A 15,621-nucleotide genomic window follows, 5' to 3' on the forward strand; every position below is an offset into this window, starting at 1 on the left:
TACTTAAGATGTGTTGATTCGCAGTGCGTTGCGAAAAATTATGCGTCCCATTTACTTTAAAATGAATATCCCATCATGGTGTTTCCCGACGCATTACTCAAATGGGTTCCGAGGTGAGTCCTCAATCAGCGCCTTGGTAGTATTTGCCATCACCAGACGGGCTGTATGTTCGTCTATCTATCCTCCTCCTTACGTCGATAATCCTCAATGCTGAGGGTCGTGGCATTGTGGCCTCATGAAGCTTTCGTGAGAAAATACACATGGCGGGTTCCCGCGTCCTACCACGGCAATGCGTTTGAAAGAGATTTATTTCGTCGAGGCCGCTGGAAGCTTATTCGATTCGGACTAATTAACCGCTGCCAGACGTTAGGCGTTGATTGTAAGGACTTTAAAGCAAATGGAACTTGTTAAGTTTTAAGTTGATAGTACTATGACATAAACCTTCCCTGGGGCGCCAACAACAACTGTACTAAGTTTCATAACAGTCTAATAAATTGTTTATGCACGCATAGAAGTGAATCGTACTACGTGTAATACATACATTGGATTATATGGATTATCTATATATTAATACGTGAAGCAAAAACTTTGTATCCCTTGTCACGAAAAACGCGCGAACGGAGGAGTATGAAATTTTCCACACTTATAGAGAATATAGAGAAGAAGTGCACAATGCTAATTTTTTTTTTAAATAATGCATAAAAGATACATTAAGTCAATAAAGAAAACATTACACACACTACATACCATGTATTTGACGCACACACGCATGCATACCTACTATATATTGTCAAACTTTTGTTCTTGACGTCTGTTGTCAAATTGAGAATAGATTAAATATTGTTTGTCTTTGTTAATATTTTGTTAATATTAATGTAGTCTTGGCGAAATTTGTGATTATAGAAGTATAAAATACAATCATAATAGTATACAAACTTACAATTCCAATTAATTATAGTCGAATTTCGACTACTGCGGGACCTCTAGTATTTATAATTTTTTTATTAACCGTTTATAGCACAACGTCATTCAAATATCTGTTTATGGTGCGCCGTGAAATCTCAATCTAGGATGTCATAAATATAGTGTTTCTTGCCCTCACTTTTTACAACATCCTCATTAGGTGGATTATTAAGCGGTTCTAAATTACTAATTTATGCAAATCGTACCGGCGTCTATTGGTCATAAAACGCAACTCTTTTTTTTTAAATTGTGTGTTAGGATTTTATTTTGGGTATTTACTTTTTTATTTAGTCTTCCTTTTGTCCTTGTCTCATTAGGCGAAGGTCGATGCAAAATTTATCTACAGCGCTTTACTCTATCAGCATTTATTCTTTACTTAGTTACCAACTTAGATATATCGTTTATGTTTAAAAATTTTAGTACTTATGTCGTTCGCGTTAGCGGATAGGGATCGCGGGTATCCTGCAAAATATACGATTAGCGATAAATAAACGAATTCGCGACAAGGTCGCGCTCGAAGACCGTGAAGTGCTTGCCTAAATTAAAAATGTTAATCGCTTTAAATGACTTAGCTTAATCTTGATTACGTTTACATTAGCCAAACGATATACATACATTATACCTGTTCGCGACTATGATATGACACCGGTTTTTTTTTTAAATTTAAACGGTAACGTCCTTAGGTAAAAAAGTAGGGTGGCATTTTTGAGCGCCTAAAAATTACCATCGTAGTAATAGTACCTATCTTAGTACCTTCGTTACTTACAATATAAAAAAATTAATTACTGTTCGTTAGTCTCGCTAAAACTCGAGAACGGCTGGACCGTTTTGGCTAATTTTGGTCTTCAATTATTGCTGGAACTCCAGAGAAGGTTTAAAAGGTAGATAAATATGAAAATCCTCGGAATTAAATAAAAATAACATTTTGGTTTTTCCTTTGATGTGTCGCCCGTCGGACGAATTCCTTTTGTTTGTTTTTAGTTTTTTTATACAAAAGTTTAGGTCTTTTATTATTATTTCTTTTATTTATTTATTTTTTTATTTAGGTCTTTTTATTTTTATTTTATTTTTAAAGTCCAGAGAAGGTTTGAAAGGTAGATAAATATGAAAACGCTCGCAATTAAATAAAAATAACAATTTTCGTCGGACGGATTCCTTTTGTTTGTTTTAAGTTTATTTTATACAAAAGTTTTAAGTCTTTTATTTATCGATTGAGGCACTACGGAGTCTGCCGGGTCAGCTCAGTAGTTTACAATAAAAAATATCTATATTCAAGTAGTTAAGGTTGGAAATTCAATATTCCATTTTCAATCAGGATTTTCGCTTGTGTTATCTTGGCCGGAGGGATATTAAAAGATACCCAGGCCCTATTCAAAGGGTCCAGAACTATTCGACCAATTCAGGTTGCGAAATTAACATAACGTGTAATAAAGGTGAAATTATTTCAATTCTGCAATTCACCTACAATTCGACTACCTTGAACCGATAAGTTTGCCACCGCGACCCGCGTATTGAGTAATTTTTATTTCAATTTAATACAATAAAAAATCAATTGTATGCTAATTTTGACCTTTGTGCGTTTCACATACGACTGAGTTTGGTACGTTATTTTTTTGGTAACGGTAATGGTTTTTAAGTAGGCATATAAGCAATTGCTTGGAGCGCCCATCGAAATTTTTTATTCGTTTATAAATCACGTTTTATTAGTATTGAGTAGACCGGTTGAAGTCGTCGTGGCCTAAAGGATAAGACGTCCGGTGCATTCATATCTTTCGATGCACCGGTGCTCGAATCCCGCAGGCGGGTGGGTACCAATTTTTCTAATGAAATACGTACTTGACAAATGTTGACGATTGACTTCCACGGTTAATGAATAACATCGTGTAATAAAAATGAAACCCGCAAAATTATAGCTTACGTAATTACCGGTGGTAGGACGTTTGGTCTAGTCCCCACGGGTAGGTACCCCCCCCCCCCCGCCTATCTCTGCCGTGAAGCAGTAATGCGTTTCAGTTTGAAGGGTGGGGCAGCCGCTGTACTGTTAAAACTAAGACCTTAGAACTCATATCTTAAGGTGTGTGGCGGCATTTACGTTGTAGATGTCTATGGGCTCCGGTAACCACTTAACATCAGGTGGGCCGTGAGCTAGTCCATCCAGCCTAAGCAAAAAATAAAAAAGTTCAGTTCTCAATAACCTGCTAATATAAATTTCCTTTCACAGTGGCACGGCGGGATGACTTGCGAGGCGGCGGCGGCCTCGTCTTCGATGGGCGGCGCCGGGGCCCCATTGCTACCGGACTCCGAGCTGATCAAGCTCTGCCCGATGTGCAGGGTGCCAATAGAGAAGGACGAGGGATGCGCCCAGATGATGTGTAAACGATGCAAGCACGTATTCTGCTGGTACTGCCTCGCTTCCCTCGATGTGAGTAAGCACACGGATTTTTTTTTACTGGCAGTAGGACGAGTAGGTACCACCACCCCGCTTATTTCTGCCGTGAAGCAGAAATGCGTTTCGGTTTGAAGGGTGGCGCAGCCGTTGTAACTATGCTGAGACCTTAGAACTTATATCTCACGGTGAGTCGCGGCATTTACGTTGTAGATGTCTATGGGCTCCAGTAACCACTTAACACCAGGTGGGCTATGAGCTCGTCCACAAATCTAAGCAACCGTAACTAAACCGTAACTCCTCCCGAACTTTGCCCGATCTTCGGCTCTCTCTCTCTCTCTTTATGTAACCTAATGTCTCAGCTGAAAAACAAATTTTTAAAGCAGACAAAACCGCGATATTCCTTACATGTTTTTCCCGTGAACGAAACCGTGCCGGGGCCGTGGCGTTTTGTAATTAGCCGGCGGGAAACCTGCGCTTTCCTTGAACCTCCACCGTTACTAACGTGCGGCCCGTTTCATTACGGTGCTGCCGAGGCGCCACAGTTCATACCGCAGTATGCCAATTAAAAGAAATTCACAATGTTCAATGACATTTTGACATACTGTTAAATCAGATAGAGGTGCCGTTATATCAGCATGCGAAGAGAGACTATTCATATTGGAACGAAGTTCCTTATCGCGCTTTGTGAAAGGGGGCTAGACGGAAAAAATACTTACGAAAAGTTGTCACGACACTTTTTAGATCCGTCATTCTGACCAATCAACGTGTAGGCGCTTATCGCGTGACATTGCTCGTATCCGATTGGTCCGCGTAATGAGTACAGTTTCTCGAGATAGCGTTTCAACAATAGTAATTTAGTTCATAGTATTGTTTTTTTCTTCTTGATAATGACGTAATTTATTATTATAACTTAAAAAAAAATTACAATTCCTTCACTAATTAATCGAAAGGAACTTCGTTCCATCCTGGTGTCCCTTGACACCTCTGAAGTTTTTTTTAGGTATAAACATATAGGGGACAGACATGCAATATAAATGATGGATAGGGTTATGTAATAAATAATAAATATTATTACTGGAGAATTCCTAGCACCTAAATGTTGAAATTGCTTGCAGGCCCCCTATCGTCTGGTGATGTCTGTTCTATGACAAAAAAGTTTAGATTCTAGATAATTCATTAGGTTGCATTAGACAAAGTGTAGAGTCAAACATTTTTTTTATCGATTTTTTTAAGTAAAGAATTCCTGAATTCTGCCTCAGATAGTAAGGTAACAATCTATGATGTCACGCTTCTTGACTAAGTAGCTCTTTGGCCTCTGCATTCAGCCTTTACTTATTTGATTTTGATTGCTGTATCCGCAATAATATCTCAGAAATCTAAAATATTTTGAAATTTGTTCTATGTTTACGTTTATATATTTGGACTGTGCCAACGCGTCAGGCTACACAATGACCCTTTGTGTTTCACGCTCGCCTCGTAAGGCTTTAAAAGCAATTATTACTTTATGTATTTTTATTTTTAAGTATTCAAAAAAAAAAAAAAAAAAACACTTCACAAACACGTACTATCGATTTCTTTTCTACCGCTACTGGCCTCCAAAGGTTTTTGGGAATGACCCTTATTGTTTCTGGAAATGGTGCATAGTTCTGATTTGAATTTATGTTCCTTTTTTTAATATCACATACGCGCACTTACGGAACCCCTAGGCGAACCGATGGCTAGTCCGAAATTGCCACTACCACATCCCACTCCAGTCACTCTTGGTAGTTGGAAAGGAAGCTACGTCCTCCCGCTGTAGTAGTATGGAGTCATGGGAAATACACAAAAGTTCAAATCCTACCTAGTAGTATGGAGTCATGGGAAATACACAAATGTTCAAATCCTACCTGTGGATATCAGTTTTTCTAAGTAAACACTTATCTAACATGGAATATTTAGATTTCCATGATGAAGGATACATATCGTTTAATAAAGACAGGCAGACCATCTTAGCATGGCCGCCGGACATGTCCGATCCAGGCGATCAAACGGTAAACAGGCGCCGTTGCCCAAAACACGTCATTTCGGATCCTCTCGGTACACTATCGGTGCTTTTTTCTCACGTTCTCGTCGAACCCGTTGAATGCGACGAAGTGTTCGCCATGAAAAGTAACCCACAAACACAGTTTATTGAGTTTCTCGACGGATCTTGTCAGTAGGTCACGATTCTGATCCGATGGTAGATTTAACAAAGCACTGCCCTTGTTAGGGCAGATGCGAGCAAAGCCTCCAAGGCTGAGCCCCGTGAGTTCAGCTACACGTTCGGTGCAGCTAGTATAGCCCCTCAAGGTTAATAGCAATAAACAGGAAAAAAAGGTATAAATAAATATGGTACCCGCAAAATGTCTAAATAGTCGAAATTATTCGTAAATAGGTTAGTCGATGTTAAAATCGTTCGCGTCTCGTTTTTAAGAAATGAAAGCTTTTTGTAGTTTATCTAAATGTATGTAACAGCTATTTTTGAAGCTTTGAAGCGTTCTTGGCGTGATAAGCAGGCGTACTCGTATCTATGCGGCTATACCGTATGAGGAGGTGCCACCATCTTCTACGCCAAAAGCGCTTTTCGTAAACGATCCGCGATAAGCGTTATTTAACATAATTGAGATTCTTCACAAACTCCCGTTTCTATAAATATGAGTGTAGGATAATTAGGGTCTAGTATCATTAAGCGAACTCCAAAACATTACGGCTTCCGTGAACACTCTTTAGTAATTAACATAAAAGCTACACTTTCGCTCGCAGAAGTGTAACGCTTTCTAAAGCACGTTTTATTGTCAGGACCGGTTTTTGGTCTTCAACGATATTTATGAAAAATAAACTGGATGATACGTTCCTAGCGCTCACCGTTATCTAGAATTTTAGGTAAATGTACCTAAAATTCTATTCTCTTTTAATGAAAAGAGAATTAATTGTATTAAAATGCAAGAAATAATTTATTATAATAATACCGAATATCCGGTATTGCCTCCGTCGAACAGCTGTTCCGGCTGGCTGCTGACAGAAAGGAATACAGGAAGCTAACGGCCAACCTTCAAGATTGAAGAGGCACTGGAAGAAGAAGAAGAAGAATAATACCGAAAAGTTGTGCCGTTATATGTTCGGTACGCGTATTGTGAGACAAACGGACAGGATTGTAGTTATAACGCAAATATATTAACTTCCCGGATTTCGTTTTTGATAACACAATGTCGTTTTTGCATCTTGAAAGTCGCTGTGAACAAAATCGAACGTATTGGGTGCATAAAAATAATGGCAGTGTGCATCTCAAACAAAATTAAGGATGACATCGCAAGCAAAATCGAGGGACCGCTTATTAATAAAATGATTATGCAGCAGGCATTTGAGAAAAAAAATATGTAATAAATAATCAGCTAGTGATGTTTTAGGATTTTATAATACCTAAGTTACTAACATAGATTATAAGCAATACTTACTAACAAAACGTATGGTTTCTTTACTCAAATAAAGATTTTTAAAAAAAGTTTTACGTTGACTCTCAGATTGTAAGGTAATTTTTTTCGACGCCGAATTGGATACATTATCTTCCCTTAAAATTAGTTGAAACCACTATTAATTTAGCAAGCCAAGCTGGTAATGCCATTTAGTAGATTCATAATCGTGAACCTAAGGAGAAACTAGACGACGACTGTCATGTGGTTTAGCTCGTTTTTAATTATTTTCATTGTACATTGTTATTTTATCTATAATTGAAAAGGCGGCCTAGTTTCTGTCGAGGTGTTACTGGAGCCGATAGAAATAACAACCTGAATACGTGCTTCTCATGCCTTAGACTCACTACGTGTAACGATAACGCTTGACGCCAGTAAAAAAAGGATGCTAGTAAGAAATTATCTATTTTATTACAGGACGATTTCCTTCTACGACACTACGACAAGGGACCGTGCAAAAACAAACTTGGACACTCGCGAGCTTCTGTACTGTGGCACCGTGCTCAAGTAAGTTTAAAGCTTTCCTTTCGTCACCAAAATATTTGATGAACGAATTGAGATTTTTAATATTTAGGCTTAAAAAATTATTTTATCATATTTAAAAAAAACCCTAATAAAATTCAAACAATTATTTGATTCCGAACACTTTAAAAACTATTCATTTCTATTGTCTGTCGTCTATTATTTAGACTGGTTAAGCTTATAACGGACAAACACGATGCCTCCAATAAGAGAGCGTATTTCAAACCAGAAATATTGGCAATTAGACACTTAAAAGAAATTGAAGGATAATAATATTCATTTACTTTAAAACCCGCAATGTAAAGCTTAGTAAACTCGGGGGCAATAACCGCCTTCGTACTGCAGATCTCGGGTAGTTAGATAATGATGTGGGAACGTTACTAATTTCAGGTTGTCGGTATATTTGCTGGCTTCGGTTTGCTGCTGTTGGTCGCCAGTCCGCTGTTGCTGCTCGCGGCCCCCTGTATCGTGTGCTGCAAGTGCAGGTAATATTAACTGCATCTGAATACATTCCTGTACATTCACAGTAATATGTTTTGGTATAATAAATTCCAACCTCTGAAGAAAGAGTTCACCGATTTTTCTAACACGTCTTTTATATTTCGAATTCGACTGTCAGATCTTTTGTCTTCGTATCTAGTTGCCGATGCCAGATCTTATTGAAACGGAATATGTTAAATGGCGGATATACAACCTTGCTCTTTTGACCGTTTTCGTTTGTGCAAATGTGTTTCGTAGGCTGTTTAAACAGTAATTACGATATAATAATATCACAATGTCATTTTTAGACTACCCACATAGAAACATGGCATCATTTTCTAGATTTTATTGTTTGAGATAGTGGGGTTTTCGAATGTTATACTTGAGATACGATGTCGAAGTATAAACTGCCATAACTGTTAAATTCAAACCAGAATTTGTTTTTGGAAGGGACCGATAACGAATCTTTTAACGTTTCAAGGCTGTGCAATCCAAGCACGAAGAATCTTGAAGAGGTAGACGAGGTCGATAGCATCAGTCCCGGGAGGGACGACGATGACGAGATCACCCACGAGAGGTCCCGGGATCGATATCTGAGCGACTGACACCCGCCAAGGTACTAGACGGTGACGCACGCGTATCAACGTACACCGGTACTGGCCAGCGACTTACTCTGTGCACAGTTTGTCAGTCAAATACGATGTATCGTGTCAATCGTCGAAAAACGTTTCTTCGTGTTGGCAACACTGCTAGTTTTTCGTGTTGGCAAGACTCAGGCCTGCTCGTCGTTGAGACGATTTATCGTGTAACGTGTTGACCGAAGAACTTGTACGTAAATGTGATAAAAAAATATTTTGTGGACGATATTATAAATGTAGAAATTAAAACAAATAAATATATATGTGATGAACGAAAATGTTATAACTTAGTAATTTAGGATATGTCAAGTTGAAATGTTCAAGGAATGTTACTTGGTTATACATTGTGATTTTCGCTTCCCCTTAATTATAGCTTTGTTGGACGGAACTCAACAGGGCTCAGAGCATTAGATGAAATCGAGATATATATATATATATATATACAAAAATAACTAACTCATACAGTACAAAATGTGTAGCTTCAAATGTATTTAAACAAAGAAATATACGGGGCCTAATGATCGATGCTTGTATGAAAAAAAAGTCGTATTCGTATATTTGTAAATGGCATCGCCTTTTTTAGCTTCTCGACCTAGAACCAAAACTCTGAGAGAAATAGAGAGAGAGTGAGAGAGAGGTAACTGCATTTAGAGTTGTAATATTTAATGGCGCAAACGAACCATACGGTTCCAAGACTTCAGATTGGACTGATGGACTGAGATCTGTTCCTAAAGATGAACAAAATGTAGTGCTTGTGGTTCCTACCGCGATGACCTTGATAATACTAAAACTTTCGACACAGCACGCAATGTAACAAAAACAATCTGCTGAAGCCGGGGTCAACGGACTCTGGCGATCTTATAGTATAACATTAAGTATCAAAGTTGATAGCTAAGCTTTTTATTTCTATTGTATAGATGGGCGAATGGAGCTCATGACCTATAATATATGTTGTTAAATGGTTACCGGAGCTCATAGACATTAATCACGACCTGAACACCACCAGTCTCGATTGTATCGTATGATGCTCTCGGCCTTCGAACAGGAACACGTGACTGTTCACGGCAGAAATTAGCTGGACGGTGATAATTACGGGCGTGCTATATAACCAGCAAATTTTAGTTAGTAAACCTATATCCATTTTTATCTATGTCGAACGGTTATGATAAACGCTAATCGTCTCGGCTACCACAATGGGCCGCACATTCCGTACAGATTTCGTTTTGTATAGCCATTTGACGTTGCGTGCGAGAAAAATAATTTCACATGTTGATTTGACAATACGTATATACATAGTGTTTGTAAAAAATTGTTTTGTTCATTGTTCGAAATCGCTCATTATCGTTTGAAAATTGACAACAAATTTCAGAATGACGTATGTAATAGCAATTATTTTGAATTTTGGCAAACGACCGTTGATCTTTCGTTCTGAGATAAAATAGCGACTTATTTCCCCAAACTCATTGATGTACGATAAAAAAAAGAAAACGTCATTAAAAATATATTGTTAACATTTATCTTTAAGTGACTTATGTACATAATACTGTTTTTTAAACTTATGAATATGCTAACGCGACTGTCAAAATCAAAACAAATGTACTTACTTTTTTGAATAAAACATTTTTAGAATCGTTTTTGTTTGTAAAAATGAAAGGCACGATGGCAACTTATGAAGTTGACTCTCGATAGAACTGTGTGATGTGGCGATAAGTTTGTTTTATCAAAATTAATGGCTTGATTTCTAACATTAAAAATAATTGAATACAAAATTTACGAAATGTGATTCTAATCCGTAGTTCATAAGAGAGTTGACACGAAATAATCCAATGTATACTTAATATATTTTTCTAAAGAGATGCAGAATTATATAATCTAAAATTAACTGTATTTTTTGTGAACATAGACAAGATGTTTCGTTCAATGATATAATAACACATAGTTGAAGAAATAAGATATTGTATGATGTATTTGGAACCATTGGCGAAAACGATGATTGTGATAGTGCTGAGATGTATAACAGAGCAGAATTAAAAAATATCATTCAATTAAATTTATTTAAAAAACGAACTCCTGGTAAACGCAACGTGCTAATTAGATTTTAAATTCAATTAAAATGCGGAGGAATGTTTTGACATTGCAGTTTTATGAAATATATATCTACATTTTTATTTAAACACAAACTAGTTTTTATCGATAGCTTCGTGTAATTGAAAGATTAATTATTGTTTAGGCTTCGATAACGATCGTGGCATACTCCTATAAGTGTGTGAACATTAAGACGTAACTGCAATGCAGTGTGGAACAGCACTTTATTTAATAATATTTAACATATCGCCCTTGATAGCAACACTCAGATTAATAAAAAAGTATAAAAAAAATATTTTTTCGCATTCAAAACGGCAAACGCATTTTAATTTTACAGACTACAAATGTCAAGATTTTTTCGAATGTCTCGTCGTTTGTTTTTTGCACGAAGTAACCTATTGTTAAATATTACGCGGTATTTTATATCCAGGGCGATATGTGACCTCATGTATTTATGAGAGAATGAATCTATAGTGAAAGCCTGAAAATAAAACATAATTTATTAATATTAAAGTAGTCTTATTAAATATTTATGATTTTAATTGTAAATAAGAATTTAATATTGTACTTAATTTTATTGTTGAGGATCGATGGTGTTTTAACTCGTCTTTTTAACTAATAATTTGTTTTATGATTTATGAAAATGGCAACTTTTTTAAATTCGCTTTAACTTTCCAATGACCTTTATTTGTTTTAAAAAATGTGTGACCGCTTAAATGTTTTGAAATTAAATTATGCAGTTTTCAATTTTTATGTGACATTTTGTACAGAGATGTGATATTTTATACAATGAAAATGTTATTACTATAAATAGGGATCCCCATATATTATTCTGATTGTTTTATCAAAAAGCTACACTAACGAAATTTCAAAAAATTTAGAAGTTTGATAGTTTAGATCCGATGGTGCGGGCTTAATTTATAAATGACAAAAAAGCTAACGAAATGGTTCATGATATCACTGCCAAGTGTTGACGTGCAAATCTGATGGCGGAATGTCTCACTACGTACGCAGCATGCTCATAAAAATATCCGACACCGAAATTTTAAAAGCTTCATCGTTTTAAAAGTTATTTGAATGCGTTTTTTCAAAATAGGCTCGCAATATATATACTTGCTTTATTATACATATTCGTAACCTTTTCAATCAAGACTGTATTGTTGAATTTCACGTCTGCGATTTCTTATGTATATTTTATTTAGCACTTTCATTGAAAGGTAAAAAAAGTGTGCAAAATTGTATTTATTAAAGAAAATAGAATTGTCTGTTTGTGATTTCGTACTAGACTTGTTACCAATTCTATTACCTATTTCTTGCTCTGCGTGAATTCATCAATGAGTACCGACTTTACATCACTTAACCGTTTTCTATTTGGATTGCACGTGTATGTCTAGTCTGTTTAAAAAAAATCAATAACACAACTTTTTTTTTACTGCTGTGTCACTCGGATCGACGAGCTCACATCCATAGACACGACAATCTAGATACTGCCACTAGAAAACTAGAAATTTCATCCAAAATTACTAAAGTGAAAGCACCTTATTCGCGCTTCCTTCATTCGCAATGTCCACTATTCACGGATAAAAAAAATACGAGCCAATTCCTATGTTCGCGGTTAAGCTATCTGGATTCGCGGATTTAATCGATACATACACTTTGATAAAAAGAATTTCAATATGTATGTATCCAACCGAATATTTTTTGTAAAGGCGGTTTTCCATATCCACGGTTTCTGTTAATATTGAAGAATAAAGTTTTTACGGTATATTACAATACACGATCAGCGGTGTGAGCGTGCGAGTCTCTCGTATTCTTAGCTGTGTGTTTTTAGATACATTCGCTTGAAAATATTTGAACATCGTCAACGTCTTTCAAATGTTATAATCAAGGATTGATGTTAAATGAACCCTTGAATCGGTGAATCTATTCGTAAATGTTTTTTAATTGTGTAGTTTAGAGGTATTGGTTTTATTTCGGATCTCCACATTGAAATAAACTTACCATTGATCCTGTTTGGCTTGATGTGACAAGCTAGGTAAAGCATTTGTAGACTTAAATGTTAATGTGTAAGATAGGCGTAAGTTGATGTTCATTCATTTCAATGCTTGACGAAAAATAACATAACGTATTCTTTGTCTATTTGTCATTACCGTCATCAAATTATTTCAAATATGAATTAGTGAAATAAAATACTGCCAAAATCCCTTCAAAAAAGTGAGAAACATATAATGTTTCACTAAGTTTGCACTTAATTTTGTTTCCCATGGAAGCCCAACTTACATTAAAACAGGTTTCACAATAAACATTCTTTAAAGGAAAATATATTTCTTGGCAATTTAAGAAATTTAAACTATAAATGCCACAAGAACACACAAATATACACAAGAAACAACAAAGTTTAATATGATTAAAACAAAACTAGTTGGTAATAGTCCAAGCATTGAAGTGAATAATATCTTGTTAAATTTTTTTCTCATGTAAGTTGATTGGAGAATCACTAATGTCAAAAGACTAACTTTTTTGTGTAGAGCTTGGGGCGCAAATGTACCTTAAATAAATAATGTTCACAGGTCAATTTTGATTATGCATTATTTTGCAAAGTAAGAACACATGTTAACATTAGCGCCAACTCTGTTTAAGTCAAGATTTTGTATATACGTTTTATTTTTGTTAATATTAATAATTGTGTTGAGACTTGAGACAAACTGATTTCTCTGTTACTGTAACTATAATTTAATAAAGATTTTTCTGAAACACATATTATTTGGTTTTGTTTATAATTAATATATATATCACATTTGAAATTATCTTAATAGCTCAAGAACAAAAAAAAACAAAATATAATGTAAATTATATTTTTATTAGTTTACAAGTGATACAATAAACCTGATTAAGTGAATCTTCAAATGTACCAAAAGTCAGATGCTGAAATTTATTCTATTATCACATGATCTTCTCTAACTTTTCCCCCATTTCCTGAGTAAGCCTGCGGTACAATCAAACAGCAAAGGGTTTTTAAACTCTCCCCTCATATCCAGCATATAATGCATCATTCTATTTCTCACTTTGAGAGGTAGCTGTACTTTTGCCACTGTCCTTCTTTCCTGACAGCAAATATCTTCAATGGGAACTTTCATGGATCGATTGCGACCAAATGGAGCGTAAGTGACCAATGAAACATGCTTGCCTCCTTTGTGGAGAACTAAATATCTCACGGAACGAAGGGTGTACATCCATATCATTGTTAAGGATCCTGCCCCTGCAGCATTATAATATTCAACTTAAGGCAAGTTCTTTCAAAAAAGGCTATTAATTAATTTTGTACATTTAAAGTCATATATGAAAAACTATACCAAAATAGAATAAAGGCATTCTAAAGCTAAGAGAATAAACATTTTGAGGGGACATCCTTATTCCCTATTCAATAGTAGACTGTATTGTCATTAAACAAAAAAATTACTTCAAAGTTCATTGCCATGAAATAAAACAATGCATAATGTTGTACAAATATTAATGGAATTGTTGGCATTTGTTGAATTTCCATAAGTTTCGAGTTTGTACCACTAGCGTATTTGTTTTGGAAAAAACTGCTGCAGTGAAAAAAAAAGGATGTTGCAGTGAGACACTAGATGTCAGAGAGCAAGGCATATTCCCCTGTAGTACAGGTTTAACCATTAAAGAATACTACTAAATTATTTTAAAATTAGCTAGTCATTATATTGGGTTTGATAACTGTAAGCATCAAAATTTACATGATACTTGCATTTAATAAATATGTCTCACATCTGTGTTTTGTTGAGTTAAATTTACTGGTGAGTTTACTGGTGGTAAAAGCTCTTGTGAGTCCCCCACGGGTAAGTACTACCACCATGCCTGTTTCTGCCATGAAGCAGTAATGCGTTTCGGTTTGAAGGGTGGGGCAGCCATTGTAAAACTATCTGAGACTACCTGAGACCTTAGAACTTATATCTCAAGGTGGGTGGCACATTTACGCTGTAGACGTCTATGGGCTCCAGTGACCACTTAACACAAAGTGGGCTGTGAGCTCATCCACCCATCTAAGCAACAAAAGTATAAAAAAAAAGTATGTAAATGTCTAAATGGCTCATTTTTTTAATACTTTTATGGCCCTTTCATTTTGCTTCACTCCGCTTTATAATATTAGATTTATTCTAGCCGCTGAGGTTAAAGTTCAAGTCCTTTAATTTGCGAAAAGTGTTTTGTTGTCCAAAAATGACTTTTTATTCTAAAAAAACGTTTAAAACGTAAGTTACTTCGTAAGATGCTTTTCTTGTTACATTTGAACAACTTACCAATAATCACAGCCAAAGTGCCAAGAGTATTTTTGTATTTATTTTCTCCCAAATTTATTTTTCTATACCATGGAGTGTCTTCTGTTATCTTCGATTTGTCTACGGGTGCATCTTTTAAGGTTGAAAACGCGAATATACCTAAATACATCCAAAATGCATATTGAACTACAGCGAATATGTTCATATACTTATAAAAAGAAGGATTTTCGTATTTAAAAAGGATTACATCCTTGGCAACGTTTGTGTTGACATCATGAATAGTTCGTGCTGTGACCGAACTCGAACTAAATGAAACTTTATTAACATTATTTATACATTCTTTACATTTCAATGGATACCGTAGAGCTGAAACTCTTTTAACTATTGTCGATGCGTATGATATGATTGACATTATATAATTATTACTTTTAAAACCTTTCTGTGACTAGAACTAAAATAGTAACAACATAACCTATTTTTGTTTTGACAGTCCAATTTTCACTCAAGACTCAGTAAAACAATAAAGGCGAAGGAATCGTAATATAGAGTCTAACTTTCGAAGTAAAAAGGTGAAGAGATGTCTGTATGTCGTTGGAAAAGTGAAATGCAGCGTAACGAACTGAAATTCAGTTTGGAATTAAACTGAATGAAATGTAATGAAGTAAATGAGGTGAAATAAAACAACTTTGAAATTGAAATTGATTATATGAAATAATCTCTTAGTAAAATGATGAAAGCTCACCAAGAGTTCAATGAATTTTTTG

At 35.5% G+C, this 15,621-nt stretch overlaps 2 protein-coding genes across 3 annotated transcripts in view; one reads left to right on the top strand and one right to left on the bottom strand.

Annotated features, from left to right (window-relative positions):
• Positions 1 to 13,323, top strand: part of LOC101743046 (uncharacterized) — a 157,818-nt gene extending 144,495 nt beyond the window's left edge. For both annotated transcript variants that reach the window (XM_012694982.4, XM_062671079.1), the window contains 4 exons: positions 3,185 to 3,385; positions 7,258 to 7,347; positions 7,753 to 7,847; positions 8,324 to 13,323. In XM_012694982.4, the coding sequence (XP_012550436.1) occupies positions 3,185 to 3,385; positions 7,258 to 7,347; positions 7,753 to 7,847; positions 8,324 to 8,447 (510 nt within the window). In that variant the 3' untranslated portion in view covers positions 8,448 to 13,323. The remainder of the gene's footprint in view (positions 1 to 3,184; positions 3,386 to 7,257; positions 7,348 to 7,752; positions 7,848 to 8,323) is intronic.
• An 83-nt stretch (positions 13,324 to 13,406) lies between these two features.
• On the bottom strand, positions 13,407 to 15,394 carry LOC101743609 (transmembrane protein 223). Its single transcript, XM_004931548.5, has 2 exons — positions 14,879 to 15,394; positions 13,407 to 13,824 (listed from the first exon to the last, which is right to left on the bottom strand). The coding sequence occupies exons 1-2, from the start codon at positions 15,267 to 15,269 to the stop codon at positions 13,523 to 13,525; spliced, it is 693 nt and encodes a 230-aa protein (XP_004931605.1). The 5' UTR covers positions 15,270 to 15,394; the 3' UTR covers positions 13,407 to 13,522.
• Between the last annotated feature and the right edge of the window lie 227 nt (positions 15,395 to 15,621).

This window comes from Bombyx mori, chromosome 11, assembly GCF_030269925.1.
Source record: "Bombyx mori chromosome 11, ASM3026992v2".
Classification (NCBI taxonomy): Eukaryota; Metazoa; Arthropoda; class Insecta; order Lepidoptera; family Bombycidae; genus Bombyx; species Bombyx mori.